The sequence below is a fragment of the Fusarium vanettenii genome (genome assembly GCF_000151355.1).
Source record: "Fusarium vanettenii 77-13-4 chromosome 1 genomic scaffold NECHAsca_8_chr1_1_0, whole genome shotgun sequence".
Taxonomy (NCBI): Eukaryota; Fungi; Ascomycota; class Sordariomycetes; order Hypocreales; family Nectriaceae; genus Fusarium; species Fusarium vanettenii.
In genome coordinates, this window is record NW_003315876.1 from 235,159 (window position 1) to 250,486 (window position 15,328).

The window sequence follows — 15,328 nt, forward strand, 5'->3', positions numbered from 1 at the left end:
ATTCCGGGTGTTTAGTGGAGTGACATTAGCGCTTGTCCCCGCTGTAACACTCCGCTGCGGCTGGAAATGCTCCAGCGGAGACGGCAGATCCCCAGGGCCTCAATGAATGGATCCAATTCGTGTAAGTCAAGTCACCAGCTTAACGACGGTGACCGAATGCGTACAAGCCAAGCATGTCTTTATTCATCCTCGTTCATACGCCGATGCAATGTCCCTCGCATGTCCCAATTCCGTATTCACCGAAACATTAATCAATCACATATCGTCTCGAAATGCGGCCCAAACACAGCCTTGCGCTTCCCGTCCAATCCCATCCCCCAATGACCCCACACCTGACAACTTGAACGAATCCCGCATCGCGAATCATGATGCCTTGGGGATCGTCCTTGCCGATATCCGATTTCTCAAGACATAGACTTCAAGGTTCATCTATTACATGCAAGGTTAGGTTACAGAGAGAGGTCATGTGGTGTGGGGGGCCGTGACGCCCGGTTTGTGTGAGACATATAATTCACAGGCCACTTTTTGAACCTGTCAACCTCGACCACATATGCTATTGATTCAGCTGAACGAACAAACGCTGTAGAATAATTATAGTTGTTTTCAAATCTCACTCTCCGTACGTTTACGGAAATATTCAATTAAAAAGAAAAAGGAGAAACCACTCTGTCCTCTGTCAAAAAATGCCCGAGTAAAAACGCCCAGCCAACAACGCCAACCCGCCAAGCCTCCAACAAGTGGAAATTGCATGACATCCACGGCTGCTGCGCCACCCAACTCTGATCCTTTGACCTGAGAAGCACCAGGAACAATCATCAATCAATTGAACCACATGAACCCTTTCCCGTTCAATTGGGTCGTCTAGTTCTCATCAGGCACCCACAGCCTGATTCTAGACCTGTCACCAAATGTGCAAGGCTGAGCTCGTAGCCTGGTCACGAGTGGTGGGCTGACTCGGAGTGTTACAACACGACCCAACTGAATGTTATATCACCGGGCGTCAGGCATCTACGCAGCGCAGCATTCTTCCCTTTACTTCCGCCTTGGCATATTCCCGAATCCATCATGTCCAACGTCCTCGGCGACGACCTCCCCCCTCCGTATACCGAGGCGGGGTCATCAACAGAAGCACCTCAACCATCTCAGCAATCAATCACATCCATCTTTTCTTCGCATCTCAACAGTCTCCCACTACGTATCCTCTCAAACCAAGCAGCCCGTACCTCTGCGCGCGACCAGCGAGACAGCGAGATTCTGACACTTTTGGTCCCCCATGTCGAAGACCTGCTGTCATCCATCGCGGCGATGGATCCACCTCCACGAGTCGTGGAGATGACCATGGTCCCAGAAGAAGCCGTGAACCACGAATGGGTGTTTAGCGACGAGGATCGATCCCGCACCGTAGTTCGCGTGCAGGAAGACCGCAAACTTCAAGGAGATGAAAAGAGACCACCCAAACCAGAGCAGAAACCCTTGGGGGAAAGGGCTTTTGATGAATGGGGTCGATGGGAGGATGAGACAGAAGACACGACTCCCCGCAATATCCTCTGGTGGGATGACCGCGACATGGCCTCCCGCTTGGCAAAGTACATATCACCAGAACGGGTTGATCGCCAGGTAGTAAAGGCAAATGTCCAGCAAATAAAGCAGGACAAAAAGGCATCAAGATGGGGCCTGTTCAAAAAGGCCGAACCACCACAACCGCCTCCAGCGCCCGTAAGGCCAGTGGAAGACGAAGATCCAGTCACAATGACAGTCAAGGCTGAAGAAGTTACTTTTAGACGAGAGAACGAAATGGGAATATGGGAGGGCAAGACAGGATGGGGATTAGTTGTGCGTGTCAAGCTACGAGGTTGAGGCTATTCAGCCTTGAAGTGGAGATCACCTCTTCCGCCATCTACGAGCTAGAAACGATCATCAATACCCACCCAGTAATAACAGAATGGGATATCAAAGTAATGGATATAATTATTGAAGAATAAATGGAGAAATAATTGTCCATGGACATCCTGGTCATCGATCGTAGGCGCAGCACAAAGCTGACTAACCCCACCACAATCATCAGATGGAGAGTGACAGGCACCAAGGCAGCATCACCAAACAACTACCCTAGAATCTCAAAAACATTCAAGGCTATAAAGAACACATACTTCATCTCGTGTCATATTTCATGCATATTATATTCTCCTTTCCGTCAGGATGCGGTCTACGAGGGCCTCGGTAAGGCGGCCACATGCTGCCCGATCAAACACCTCACAAACGCCATGTAAGCACACCTCAACCAAGACTTCCAGTCCTTTGTCTCTAATGACATTCAGCCTCAAAACCTACAACAAAGAAGGATTCTACCAGCCATGCTCAGGCAGCCTCTACCAAACGCAAAGGCCAATCCCAAGACTCTGTACGACAACCTGTGAAAAGCAGAGCCACGGCACGCCTTGCAAAAAAGCGCAGGACAACAGCAGCACCATCGACTGCCTTGAACCAGCCTCCTTCTCAGCCTCTTTCAGTCTTTGTAGTAGGCAGCGGTGAGTGTGGTGAGCTCGGTCTAGGACCTCAAATCACAGAAACTCATCGTCCTCGGATAAACCCCTTCCTCGACCCTGATGGCTCTTCCTCCAAATTCGAGGTTGTCCAGCTATCTTGTGGTGGCATGCACACTGTCGCCTTGACATCAGATGGCAAAATCGTCACATGGGGCGTAAACGACAACTACGCTCTTGGAAGAGAGACTGACTGGGATGGCGTGATGAAGGACGTAGACTCTAGCTCAGGTAGCGAAGATGAGGCAGAGCTGAATCCTTACGAGTCGACTCCTACAGCAGTGTCTTTTCCTTCCGAGATACGATTTACACAAGTTGCCGCCGGTGATAGCTGCAGCTTTGCACTTACAGAAGACGGCCATGTCTGGGGTTGGGGCACATTCCGCGTGAGTATCCCCGTCATCACCAGTTCCCTTTACTAACTCGCTCAAGGATGGCTCAGGACACGAGCAATTCGGTTATGACACAAACAACAAATTCATAAAATGCCAGAAAACCCCCATCCAAATCCGTGGCATCACCAACATCACCCAAATAACCTGCGGCGCAAACCACATCCTAGCTCTCGACTCCTCAGGAAAAGTCTGGGGCTGGGGCTCCCACGAACAAAACCAGCTCGGCCGCCGTCTCTTTGGCCGACACACAGAACACCTAAAACCGCGTCTCGTTGAGGTATGTCGCGGAAAAGCCAAGTACATCGCCTCGGGAGAGTATCACGCTTTTGCCATCGATCACAAGGATGACGTCTGGGCTTGGGGACTCAATAGTTTCGGCGAGGCGGGTTATGCGGATGGTGCTGGGAGTGACTCGGCTCTTTTACCGTATCCCATGAAAATTCGAGATCTCTGCGGCAGAGGCGTTACTTTAATCGATGGTGGTGCCCATCACTCGGCAGCAATAACAGCAACAGGCGAATGTCTAGTATGGGGTCGAATAGACGGCGGCCAACTCGGCATATCCTTCACACCCACGCAACTCCAAGACGCAGAGCTAATCCGTCACGATGAACGAAACAAGCCTCGCATCTGTCTCCGTCCGACTCAAGTCCCCAACATCGGCAAGGCCATCCACGTAGCGTGTGGTACAGACCACACAATCTTTGTCAACGAGGTGGGGAGGGCATATGCGACGGGTATAAACTCGTCCGGACAGCTCGGCCTTGGTTCGGACGACGATGTTGATGTGGCACGCGAGGTGCGGAGTAAAGACCTAAAGGGGGTGAAGTTGAGCTGGGCGGGAGCCGGGGGACAGTTTTCGGTGGCTGCCGGGAGGTCGTGAGCATCTCCTCGGCAGCATGCTGCGTGGATTCCGGGACAGAGGTAGACTTGGACGGAAACGCTGAATTAGGACTTGTGAAGGTCGTCACTACATGTGTGGCAGAGGTTTTGCTCGGGACCTTGCGGCGTGATACGAGAGGTTGGATAGGCGACGCCATCGACATCGGCAAGTTTGCACGGGTGTCAGTAGGCGAGTTGCCTTAAGAACCTATCTTGTCTTGATTATTCGGAGTATATAACTACAGTAGTGAACAATGGATCAGTTATCTCTGTTCATTAATGTGTGAGCTGCCCTCGATAATGCCCATCAACCTCTCCTCATCGGTGATCCAACACGTCACACCACAGTTGTGAATCCCCTCACCCGACCGTACCCCAACCTTAACGCACCTCGGAACAAAGTCCGTTACTCACAGTCTCACTATCACAACAAATTCACAACCACAAAACATCACCTCAATTGCCATTCTCTAGTCACACACTCACCTTCACCCTCGATTGACTCACACGCCGAAAACCCCACCTACATAACCAATCCCCTGCCCCCCCTCACAAACCCGTCCCCCTCAAACTTTCACTCATCCACAAACATGGCCTACAACGTCCTCGTAACAGGCTCATCCGGCCACCTGGGCACAGCCCTCATGCTCTCCCTCCCCACGATGGGCTTCGCACCTCTCGGCATCGACATCCTCCCGTCAGAAAACACCAACCACGTCGTCTCCATCACCGACAGGTCCGCCGTGTCGTCCATCCTCGCAGAGAATCCGATCCGTCATGTTCTTCATGCCGCGACGCTGCACAAGCCTCACGTGGAGAGCCACTCCAAGCAGGACTTTGTCGACACAAACATTACGGGAACCCTGGTGCTCCTTGAGGAGGCCGCCAAGCTTGGTTCTCAGATTGAGAGTTTCATCTTCTTCAGCACCACCAGTACGTTCGGGGCAGCTCTGAGTCCCAAGCCCGGTATGGCAGCTGCATGGATCGATGAGGCTGTGGTTCCCATCCCCAAGAATATATACGGCGCTACAAAGGTCGCCGCCGAAGACCTCTGCTTCCTCGTGCAGAAACAAACCGGCATGCCCGTCCTTGTCTTGCGTACAAGCCGGTTCTTCCCGGAACAGGACGACGACGAAGATCGCAGAGCAGCACTTGACGACGCCAACCTCAAAGTTCTAGAACTCGCCTACCGCAGATGCGACATTGAAGACATTGTCCGAGCTGCTGTGTGCGGAATGTCCAAGGCGAGGTCACTGCAATTCAAAAAGTACATCATCAGCGCACCACCACCTTTCACAAACGACCCCTTGACTCTCCAAAAGCTCGACAACAACCCAGAAGAGGTGTTCAAGGCCGTCGCACCCGGCTGCGAGCAAGTCTTCAAGGACAAAGGCTGGGGCTATCTGAAGCGCATCGACAGGGTGTACGACTCGAGCAAGGCGGTAGAAGAGCTTGGGTGGGAACCAGAGTACACCTTCAGCAAGGTAATCGACCTGATCCGGGAGGGAAAGGAGTGGAAGAGCGAGTTGACGGCCAAGGTTGGAAAGAGGGGATACCACGCCGAGAGCCACGGAGTGTATACTATACGATGAGAAGTACTGTGGGAGTACGAGGTTAGACAAGAGCGACATAGAAAAGAGACACATTACTAGTTTGCAGAACCTCACTTCCATCACTATCGCATGATAAAATAAGGAGACGAAACACATGTACTCTTTGTCCTCAACAACACAATTCCGAATATCCGGTTATATACTACAAGTACAAGACGGCAGCAACCCTACTCCATCTAACGGGGGGTATCTACTATAACAATTTCCATCTACCTCAGCCAAACTTGATACCAGAGTTGGGGTTCCAAGTCCCAGGAGCAGGAGGCTGACCAGAGCCTCCAGTAGGTCCACCAAACTTGATGCCCATTCCTGGATTCCACATGGCGCCCATCGGAGCTTGTTGAGGTTGAACTGGTCGGGGCTGCTGCATCGTCTCTCCGGCCCATGACTGTATGCTTGCCTCGGCGGGGCTCTGTACAGGCTGGGGAGGTGGAGGAGAAGCGTATGAGCGTGCAGGTTCGGGAGGAGCATATGAGTGCACTGGCTCTCGGTGAGGCGGTGGAGCGTAGTGAGCGGGCTCTTGATGAGGAGGCATTGGGCTTTGAATCGGGGTTGACTTGTGAGAAATGTTCAAACTCGACAACGGCGGCATGTTGATTTCCCTGTCAGCGTCAGTCAGTACAGCTCCCATATTCCTTTCTTTAGCAACATACTCTTCCAAAGCCCTCGCTTCCATCCTCCGCTGCGCAACCCACCCCACGATAACATCACGGAACCCAGGCCCAACAATCTTGTTAAGATCATTGTAAAACTTGCGCCCGACCTCGAGGTTGTTGACAATCTCCTTGTACTTAAAGTAGGCATTGTCCAACTTCTGCAATGCCATCTCTCGCTCTCGGTTGCCGCGCTCTCCCATCTGTCTCTTTTGCGACTCAAACTCCCGGTTGATGCGCTGGATGTCAGTGAGGATCCGCTCCTGATCCTGCGCTTCCTTGTCGATGGCTTCTATCTCGGGTTCGTAGAGCTTGTCCAGTCTCTTGTCAAAGAACTCTTCAAAGTGAGCTGGGACAAGTGCCGTCGTGGGATATGATCTCTCCAGTCGGGCTGCCTCCTTGAGGATGTCGGGTTTGATATCGTCGCGACGAGCATTCTCCCGAAGATTCTCGACCTTTTTGCGACGTCGGCTCTCAAGACGAAGGACATCGTTGTATGCTCCACGGAGTCTTCCGATAACTGGCTTCAACGTCTCCGGAATGTCCACCCGACGACTTGAAGGCACAGAGTCCATCAGATCCCGATCAGATCCTGAGAGCATAGCCAACAAGTCCTGGATAGCCGCAAACTTGTCCCTAACCATTGCGTCACTGCTACCGCTGGTCTCAAAGTAGCCCTCAATCTCTGCAGCATGCTGCCACAGTTGTGAGCCCTGGGGATCTTGCCTGCTCTCAGGCCGCATCCAACGGTCTGTTCCAAACCTCATTCGAAGCCGCTGATCCTCCTCTTCCTCCGAGGCCAGCGCCCTCTTGCCTTCTTCAAATATGGCGAGATCCCCTGACCGCAGCTTGTCAATGTCGGCAAAGCTCTTGTGTACTCTACCAATCGCATCGGCTTGCCTAATCTCCTCTGCATGTTGCACCAAACTGGGAGGCAAGCCCAGTGGTTTCTCAAGAGCTTGCAAAGAACCAGGAAGACCCAGAGACGCCAGCAACTCATGTAGCTTTTCCGTAAGAGTCTCGAGCTCCTGGATGATATTCTGGCTGACCATACGGTCTCGTCGCTCCTCGTAAATCGAAATGGCAACGTGTACGGAAAACGGCACAAGGCGAGAGAACAGGGCCGGTCCAAACTCGGCGCGGTCGCCAAAGTATTCGTAAGGGTTCGCAACTTGAGGTGGCACTCGAGCCACGGCCATGTTGGCGCGATCAAGGATCCTGAGCTCCGACTTGGGAGGGACGGCGACTATCCATGTTAGCTGGGCACTCGAGCCAGTAGAAGTCACTTACTCAAGTAGATGACATCGTTGTCCTTCTCGGCTCTCTTCAGATCTTCCTCGACCTTTCGCTTGAGCCCACTAAGGTCATCAACAACTACCTTGCCGAGGAATCCGCTTTTGGCCTCCTTAATGCCTTCTGTCACGCAGGATACGGCATCCCTCAGTCTCGCAACCTCCTCTCCGTATTTTCTCTTCTCGAGACAATCGCATGCGGCTCGGTACTGTGCGGCAGCAGCAAAGTGATGGTGTTTGGCGCTCATGTGGTGTATCCAAGCACTGCTAATAGCTTCGCTCTGCATAGCGGCCTCGCCAGAGAGGTTGTATAGATCCGAGACACGCGCAGCGAGCTTGGCAATCGAAGCATCCTTGTAGCCGTCCATAACGGCCTTCTGCCAAAAACACTCCTGACTCTGCGCGAGCAGCAGCTGGATCAAAGACTCGAGGGTGTCGTGATCCATGTCCTCGGGAGGGTCGGACATTCGCAGCTCGGGTAGAATCTCGGTCTGCATGTGGGTAAGAACGCCTGCAGCCATGGAGAAGTAGTTGGCCGCAGATTTGAGGCCTTCGGTGTTTCCGCGAGGTGTGTTGAGTGCAAGCTGGGAATAGAGGGAGGCGAGGTTGTAGAGGATGTTCATGAGTTCGTACTTGAGGTTGTTTCGGACCATGGGACGTTCAGTGTTGTAGCCCAGAGCAGGATACCACGAGAATTCCGCTCCAATCTACACTTTCATCAGTTGCAGTCCATAGCTTCCATCATGCCATACTCACGTCTATCGGAAACTTGCCGCCAACCCACACGAGCTGGGCAGCATACGTCTGCAGCTTCTTGATCCCGCTGGGGTGCGGTTCCCGGACGTTGACGGCATCTCGACGAAGCGTATCAATGACCTCGAGGTCATGCTTAAACATGTCCGGGTGCTGATCATATTTGGTGTTGATGTACTGTCGTATCGTCGAAGCGAGGGAAAGGTGTGTCGACTTGCGAAAGGGGAGCCCAAGGATGTTGCTAAGCTGGTGTAAGTAGGCAGAGCTGGTTAATAGAAAATATAGTTACTCACGACGCCATGGCTGTGTTTGAAAAGCAGAGCTCGCAGATTTGGGAGCTCAGTAACTTGGTTCAAACAGCTTCACCAAAGTCAGACCCAACTTGTAAAGGTTGCGATGACTTCATTCAGCCCAAAAACATGGAGGCCACCGCCACGTTGGAGGGGCAATGACGAGGTGGGGTGTGGCTCGTTCGTGATGACTAAGCTTTAAGGTCGTCCAAGTACCCTACAGACTTGATCACAATCAACATCCATAGATGTCAACCTCAAATAAAAGACTGACCCCTAAAGAAAGGACTTGGATTGACTTTTAATAATACTGGCGATTTATCATTTGTGCCTTGAGTGGCTCTTGAAACATTCACGTGTCTACAATCACATCTAGAAGCTTGTGCAGGTAGAATTCGGAATCAATTCATTAGGTACTCAAGGAAAGCATCAAATCCTCCAATTCCTTCAGTGTGGTATCTCATAACTCATACTCGTCATAACTTTAGCGGTACTTCACATCACCAACACCAGGGTGGTGCGTTCCATCATCCTTGTAAGCCGGCGGATGTCCGCTTCCACTCGCCGTCTCGGTACCCAGAGCTCCGGACGCCACTGGAGCCGAGTGATCGGCGCCTGGGGCTCCGAACGTCGGGCTGGTCGGAGATGCTCCATCCTTGCTCTGCTTGACCTTGAGCGAACCAACCTCGGCTCCCTTCAAAGTCTCGAGCAAGTTTCGTGCTCCCGCAGGCCACATGCCGTTGGGTCCCTGACGGGGCACCTCACCCTTGATGATCTTGTCGACAGATACTCGCTCACCAAAGAATGCAGCGTTTGCATCCTTGCGCTCGACCACGACAGTACCATCAACCAGGACACCAGCGTAGAATCCACGCGACTTGACGTATGAAAAGACGGGTTTGAAGGCGCTAGCGCTGAGACTGCGGCGATGGCTCTTCTTGTCCTTCTCGGGCTTCAAGTTCTGGTTGCTCTCGGCTGGTTCGGGAGGAGGCTGAGCCGATGACTCTCCTTCCTTGCTCTCCTTCGACTTTCGTCCTTCACGACCTTCCATGGCAGTGCCAAACTCAACAGCGCCTCCAGCTCCGTAAGGACCCGCGACGACGGCCAAGTCACTACCAAGGGCGACACGCGTGTTGGCAAAAGCAGCTAGTGCCTCTCGGCTGTTGATGACACAGACACAGTCATAAATGTCGAGGCCAACCAAGAAGCCGGCTCCGACGGAATGCACCTGAATACCCGAGGGTGGACCCCAGGATCCATCAGGAAGACGGGCAATCAGAATACCAGAGCCGGTCGCGCCAGAAAAGTTGAATCCAGCACGGAGGGTGGTGAAGATGGCAAGACCAACAGCCTTGGCAATGACCTTGGGTGGGATAGTGACAATGACACGGCTCTTGGGCTTCTGCTTGGTAGGATCGATGATGGAGTCGTTGGTCTCAGTGGCCTTCGGGTCGGTCGAAGTAGGCACCGGGCTTGCGCCGGGGTCAGCGTAGACACCATTTTCTTAAAGATGTGAGCGTGTGTCATTACGAATTTGTGTAGACGACTTACTGCAGAAAGACTTCAAAATTGAAGCTGCCTTGTCACACTCCTTGTCAAGTGTCTCTGGGAGGAAGCTCTGGCTACCGAGCTTATGCGCCAAGCTGTTGATGGGAGCAGCGGCCTTGATCCCAAGCTGGCTAAAGCGCTCACTCCAACCATGCTTCTTATGATGCTCCTCGGGAGGCACAAAGGTCGATGTGTTGCCTGCTCCGGCATCGTGCTCCGGAATTGGCGCCTCTTGATATTGATGCGCGGGTTCGTTGGTGGGAGGAGGCGCAAAGGCGGGCTGGGCGGGGTTGTACTGCGGGATGTTGTAGTTCTGTTGAGCTGGCTGAGGGTTGGTAGGGTGCGCGTCGAGGGAGTTCGGGTGAGGTGCTGATCCCTGTTGCTGCTGCGCTGGAGGAGGTCCAGGAGGAGGAGGAGGGAAATATTGCTGCTGTTCACCTCCAGCACCCTGAGGCGGAGGGGGGAATTGCTGTTGCTGCTGCTGGTCTGCCGCTACAGGAGGAGGCGGAAAGTATGGCTGCTGCGAAGGTTCAGATCGACTTCCCTCCGTCTTTTGTCCCTCTGGAACAATCTTTGGCTTCTCATCCTTTGGAAGCTGAGCACCTCCCTGCTCATAAGCTGGAGGAGCACCAGACTCGGTATGAGGTGGGGGTCCACCGGGCGGAGGAGGAGGAAACTGCTGCTGTTCGTCCGCAAGAGGCAGCAGGCCAGAGCCATGCTGCTCGCCCGAAGGCTGATTCAAGGGGGCTTTTTCGGGGTTCGACATTAGATTTGAGTGTATTTGAGGGTTCTTGTTGTTGGAGATGGAGGAGAGAGGTTATGATCGTGGTCTGATGGCGGGGTAGCTCTGTCTTACAAGCGTACGAGCTGTGTCGGCAATGCTTAAAGTCTGAAAGAACCAACACCAGAAAGATGCAGATTAGAAGCCTTTAATAGCTGTCGATTCTCAAAGAGGCCTCGTAATCTGTAGAACAAAGTGGCGCGAAAGATAAAGTGAAACAGGTTCGTTGATCAGTCGCGACAGCTTGGTTGTTGATGTCATCAGTGTGGCTGACGTGCATGATTGCGACGATGGCAGCTCAGGGTCCAGCACAGCCACATTCTTGGCGTTTTTGTACGAGTGAGCCAATCTTGGCCTCATTATTCAAGAATTATTGAGAATAATACTCGCAAGTAATGAGGTGAACTGACTAGCTTATAGAGAGTATAGGTATTATACTATTACCATGTTCCATCGTTTCTATGCTGATATAATCATTCCCGATACAATGCCCGATGTCTCGGATCCCGAAGTCAGACATGGTCAGCCGAAGGGTTTAATACCCGAAGCGGCCTACAGTATTAAACTTGGAACCTACAAACTCGGCTTCACTCATAAATGTCAATACTCCTCTACAAACCAACAGGGAGATTAAACAATGACGCAAACACAATCTAGGCTCAACGCCGAAGATACCCTCCACCTCCCCCGCGTCCTCTGTCTCCACGGCGGCGGTGTCAACGCTGAAGTCTTTGAGCTACAATGCCGAGCCATAATTTCCCGGCTAAGCACATCCCTCCGCCTCGTCTTCATGCAAGCACCATTCATCTCAGCACCTCATCCTCAAATCGTCAGCGTCTACGGTGACTACGGTCCTTTTCGGCGCTGGCTCCGCTGGCAGCCCGACCACCCCGAGATTGAAGCCGAGGCCGCAGCCGGGGAGATCCGCTACCAATGCCGACGGGCTATGGAGGATGACCCGGGGACGGGGGGGTGGGTCGGTGTGCTGGGCTTCTCTCAGGGCGCCAAGATTGCTGCCAGCTTATTGTGGACGCAGCAGCAAGTGACGGCAAAGTTTGGAGCTGCAGAGTCACTGACGCATTTCAAGTTTGGAGTGCTCATGGCTGGAAGGGCACCTCTGATCATGTTGGATCATCGTCTTCAGGAAATGCCTCATATTGTTGACGCGGCCCTTCTAAGCTCCGAGTTTACTGACTGGCCCGAGACCAACGAGGGTGATCATGTGCTGAGCATTCCAACTTTGCATGTCCATGGCCTACGAGACCCAGGAACGGAACAGCATCAGGTCTTGATGAACAAGTACTGCCAGACTGGTACGACAAGATTGGTTGAGTGGGACGGTGGACATAGAATACCCATCAAGACGCATGATGTGGAGGCTGTGGTTGAAAAGATCTTGGAGCTTGCAAAAGAGACACATGCAACCAATGAGCTGCCCAATTGATGATTCCAACAACGGCGCGAAGGAATTTCTAGATATTATGCGGTTGTTAATGGTGGATGATTACAGAGATATGTGAGCGTTTAGGCATCCTACAAGACCAAGAATTACAGGCAGCGTATAAAATTCCAGCCACTCCTTCCATAGAAAACCTATCAATTTGTTTTCGACCGAGGATCTTTAACAAGAACTGATGACAAGGTATTTCGCTGTATCCAGATAGAGCGCCGCGCCGCTCGAGCACTTCAGCGCCGTCATGAGCAGTCAGTCAACAGAGCCCGATTGACAATCTCAGTCAGAACTCATTTGCACATCTAGTCTGCATTTCAAAACTTCTAATTAAAGATTACGCTAGTTCTAGCAGTGTCCTCTGTGATTCCATTCCATTCCGTTTCCTCTATCCCCATATTTAATAACCTTGTCCTACTATCCCCTTCCTATTTTATACTCTTCTCATTTATTTTGTAGGTCGTCGGAAAGGATGAGCCCCTGTGGTCAACACATACTCATCAAGGCTCACCAAATCAGGAGGTGAAAAGATGAGGTAAAAGTACTTGAGCGTCTCGCTAAGCCAGAAACTCTGCACGTCTGTCAGTATCACATTCACCGTTCAAGAAATAGTTTACTCACCTCCATAGAGTCTGTCTGCTTCGTCTCGACAGAAATAATATCCTCAACAGCAGCATTGCCATGCTCCGTAGTCGTAAACCGCTTGATAGCCTCAAACATCTCCCACGCCATATCCTGCCACTTGGAGTCTCCTGTAAGTCTGTACATTATGAAAATACTCTCCACGGCCTCGGGACGCAGCAGGTACCGAGGATCGCGGACGTGGCGGAAACCGGGAGGGATGGGCTCTCCCTCTGGTGCCCAGGCCTCTTCGTCGTAGTCGCAGGGTTCGAGGGTGTGGCAACATTCAAGACGGAAGATCTCGGGCATTATTCCTGTTGCAAAGGATTTAAAGGCCCAGTGGCATCCAAGGGCGAGTTTCTCGCCGAGCTTGACGTGCTCTTCGTTACCGAGAAGCTTACCACCTAAGGCAAACATTCCTCCCGCGAAGCAGGTGAGGTGTTGAGTCTCGGGGATAAACTCAATCTTTCCTTCGACATGGACTTCACCCACCAACAGGACATCGTCCTGGTTGGGAACCTTTGGTCGATATAGCAGCTGGTCGGCCACAACTTTTGTAGCCATGCGGTACATCCTCTCATAGTTCCGATCAAGACCACCAAGCAGGGCATGCATCTTGGGGAGGTACTCGTACATGGAGTCGGCCAGCGCTCCGAGCGTAAAAGTGTTGTCCTCGGCGACCTGGTGCTCAAAGTCGAGGTAGATGGGCCACATGCCTGGCAGCTTGGTTGAGTTCTGTACCCTGCTGAGGAACTGGGTGACTCGGTCGGTGGCGTCGTAAAACTTGGAGTCCCCAGTGAGCTGCGACAGGCGAGTAAACTCCATGGCCAAGGATGCCGCCGCGGCAGAAGGATCGTGGTTTCCGGCGATTTGGGTACCATTCTCAGCTTCGTCAAAGTCAAGCCAGAGAGTAGGGATGCGATTCGGCGTATCGAAAGCGACGTAAAGCATCTCTCCAAGCTCAGTAGCCTTCTTCAACAAGGCTTCCTGACCGCTCAACTCATACGCTCCAAGCAAACCACCAAGATGACGGGTGGTCAACTTGAAAACGTCAATGGCTCCGTCCCGCTTCTCGCCCCAGTTGAGAGTAGCAGCAGCATTGGCAGCCTCTTCAAACTCCTCGCGAAGATCCATAATCCAAAGCGTATCCAACGAATCAACCAAGGTGGCAGCCCATCCACCAAAGCTATCCCTCCACTGCGCCGACACTGGCATGAGCTCGTCTCTCATCCACGCATGTTGTCTATACGCGGACCAGCCTCGCAAAAACTCATCCCGAACAGCAACCCTCCTCTCCTCAGCCTTCTTATTGTAACTAAACTTGTGTTTCCCAGCCTGTACTTGTGGAAGCTTCTGTGCGACGCCCTGAGGAAGAGGCTTAACAGCGACGGGAGGATGCTGCAGCTGCAGCGAGGACCAGCTAACAGTGCTGGCGACGAACTCGGTCGGGGTCTGTACGGGGAGGGGAGGCGGAGAGGGACGAGGAGGAAGAGATGGAGGAGGGCTCAAGGTGGTGAGCTGAGGACCCGAGGCCAAAAGGAGATGGAGGAACAAGAAGATTCCTACGACGGCGGCTATGGAGAGAGCGCGCAACGGTATAGCTCGTAGTGTTGATGGTCGAAACATTATAGTTAGTAAAAATACCCCCCAAACAAAGTAAAATGAGCGAAAGAATGGATAAAGGGAAGAATAGAGAGAAAGAGAAAGCTCGTAAAGATGCCTTCCAGAATTTGATCCCTTCTCTCTGTTCTTCCCCTTGTTCTCCATATAACATCCGACAGCCCCGTTTCAGGTCATGGAAAAATATACAGTGCACAGCACATCCGATCGAAGCCAAAAATAGGACACAGAACTTATACGATATCGACAGCCAACGGCGGGCGAATGGCAAGGGTCGTGGTGGAAACGGTAATGGCTGATAATATGGGGATCACCTTTCGACTGCGGGTCCAGGGCCTGAGATTCGCAATGGACAACGCGTGTCTGTGCGTGGCCGGTGAAAGGGGTGTTGTATCAGTTGTCCTTTTACAGGTAGTTACTTTGTAACTTGTCACTGCAAGTTATTGATAGTTTGATGTACCTAAGCAAGAGAAGGCGCTCTTCTAAGCAGGCAGTTGACTTGTTGACTTGTTGGTTGTTAGCAGTCCAAGTACCTCCATCTGGCAACACACTGCACCCTTCTCCTCCCCAGACACCCACAACCCTGGATATTCAGGGCCCATCCCAGACAAATCCCGGGTCTTCCGATCATGTAATGCTTCTTTTTAAGGGGTAAAAGAAAAGAAGCGGACAAGAGATGCCGCGGAAGAACTACCGAGTCGCATCTCGTATACGCGGAAGTCTCGGCGGTCGCTTGTTGACCCATACCAAGACTTTTGATGTTGGACCCTTTTTTGAAGGAATATCTTGGCAGTTTTTATTTATACGACGCGTGCTTTATGTGTGGGCAGATCTCGTTCCAGGCTGATCAGCTCGTTCTTGGACCAACAGCCTTACTCCATTACAGC

At 52.3% G+C, this 15,328-nt stretch overlaps 5 protein-coding genes across 5 annotated transcripts; 2 read left to right on the plus strand and 3 right to left on the minus strand.

The window, feature by feature from the left end:
* Positions 1-1,062: 1,062 nt before the first annotated feature.
* NECHADRAFT_65044 (uncharacterized protein) lies at positions 1,063-5,412 on the plus strand (the record flags this gene model as incomplete). The annotated part of the gene is made up of 3 exons (XM_003049508.1): positions 1,063-1,837; positions 3,385-3,471; positions 4,436-5,412. The coding sequence occupies exons 1-3, from the start codon at positions 1,066-1,068 to the stop codon at positions 5,410-5,412; spliced, it is 1,836 nt and encodes a 611-aa protein (XP_003049554.1). The 5' UTR covers positions 1,063-1,065.
* Positions 5,413-5,517: 105 nt separating this feature from the next.
* NECHADRAFT_98498 (uncharacterized protein) lies at positions 5,518-8,432 on the minus strand (the record flags this gene model as incomplete). Its single annotated transcript, XM_003049713.1, has 5 exons — positions 5,518-6,035; positions 6,087-7,332; positions 7,377-8,085; positions 8,135-8,372; positions 8,425-8,432. The coding sequence occupies 5 exons, from the start codon at positions 8,430-8,432 to the stop codon at positions 5,648-5,650; spliced, it is 2,589 nt and encodes an 862-aa protein (XP_003049759.1). The 3' UTR covers positions 5,518-5,647.
* Positions 8,433-8,804: 372 nt separating this feature from the next.
* On the minus strand, positions 8,805-10,892 carry NECHADRAFT_56823 (uncharacterized protein). The gene is made up of 3 exons (XM_003049714.1): positions 10,538-10,892; positions 9,973-10,447; positions 8,805-9,924 (listed from the first exon to the last, which is right to left on the minus strand). Exons 1-3 carry the CDS (start codon positions 10,733-10,735, stop codon positions 8,906-8,908), a joined length of 1,692 nt encoding a protein of 563 aa, XP_003049760.1. The 5' UTR covers positions 10,736-10,892; the 3' UTR covers positions 8,805-8,905.
* Positions 10,893-11,244: 352 nt separating this feature from the next.
* On the plus strand, positions 11,245-12,194 carry NECHADRAFT_89618 (uncharacterized protein; the record flags this gene model as incomplete). Its single annotated transcript, XM_003049509.1, has 2 exons — positions 11,245-11,261; positions 11,408-12,194. The coding sequence occupies 2 exons, from the start codon at positions 11,245-11,247 to the stop codon at positions 12,192-12,194; spliced, it is 804 nt and encodes a 267-aa protein (XP_003049555.1).
* A 454-nt stretch (positions 12,195-12,648) lies between these two features.
* NECHADRAFT_105779 (uncharacterized protein) lies at positions 12,649-14,447 on the minus strand (the record flags this gene model as incomplete). The annotated part of the gene is made up of 3 exons (XM_003049715.1): positions 12,649-12,771; positions 12,822-14,273; positions 14,388-14,447. The coding sequence occupies 3 exons, from the start codon at positions 14,445-14,447 to the stop codon at positions 12,649-12,651; spliced, it is 1,635 nt and encodes a 544-aa protein (XP_003049761.1).
* Between the last annotated feature and the right edge of the window lie 881 nt (positions 14,448-15,328).

Bases quoted from the DNA above. Each gene is read 5' to 3' on its own strand.
- NECHADRAFT_56823 (XM_003049714.1), bottom strand. From the start codon at position 10,735: ATGTCGAACCCCGAAAAAGCCCCCTTGAATCAGCCTTCGGGCGAGCAG. The intron at 10,448-10,537 runs GTTCCAGAGGGA...GCAGACCAGCAG, and splicing joins AGGATGAGAAGCCAAAGATT to CAGCAACAGCAATTCCCCCC. The intron at 9,925-9,972 runs GTAAGTCGTCTA...CACATCTTTAAG, and splicing joins AATTTTGAAGTCTTTCTGCA to AAAATGGTGTCTACGCTGAC.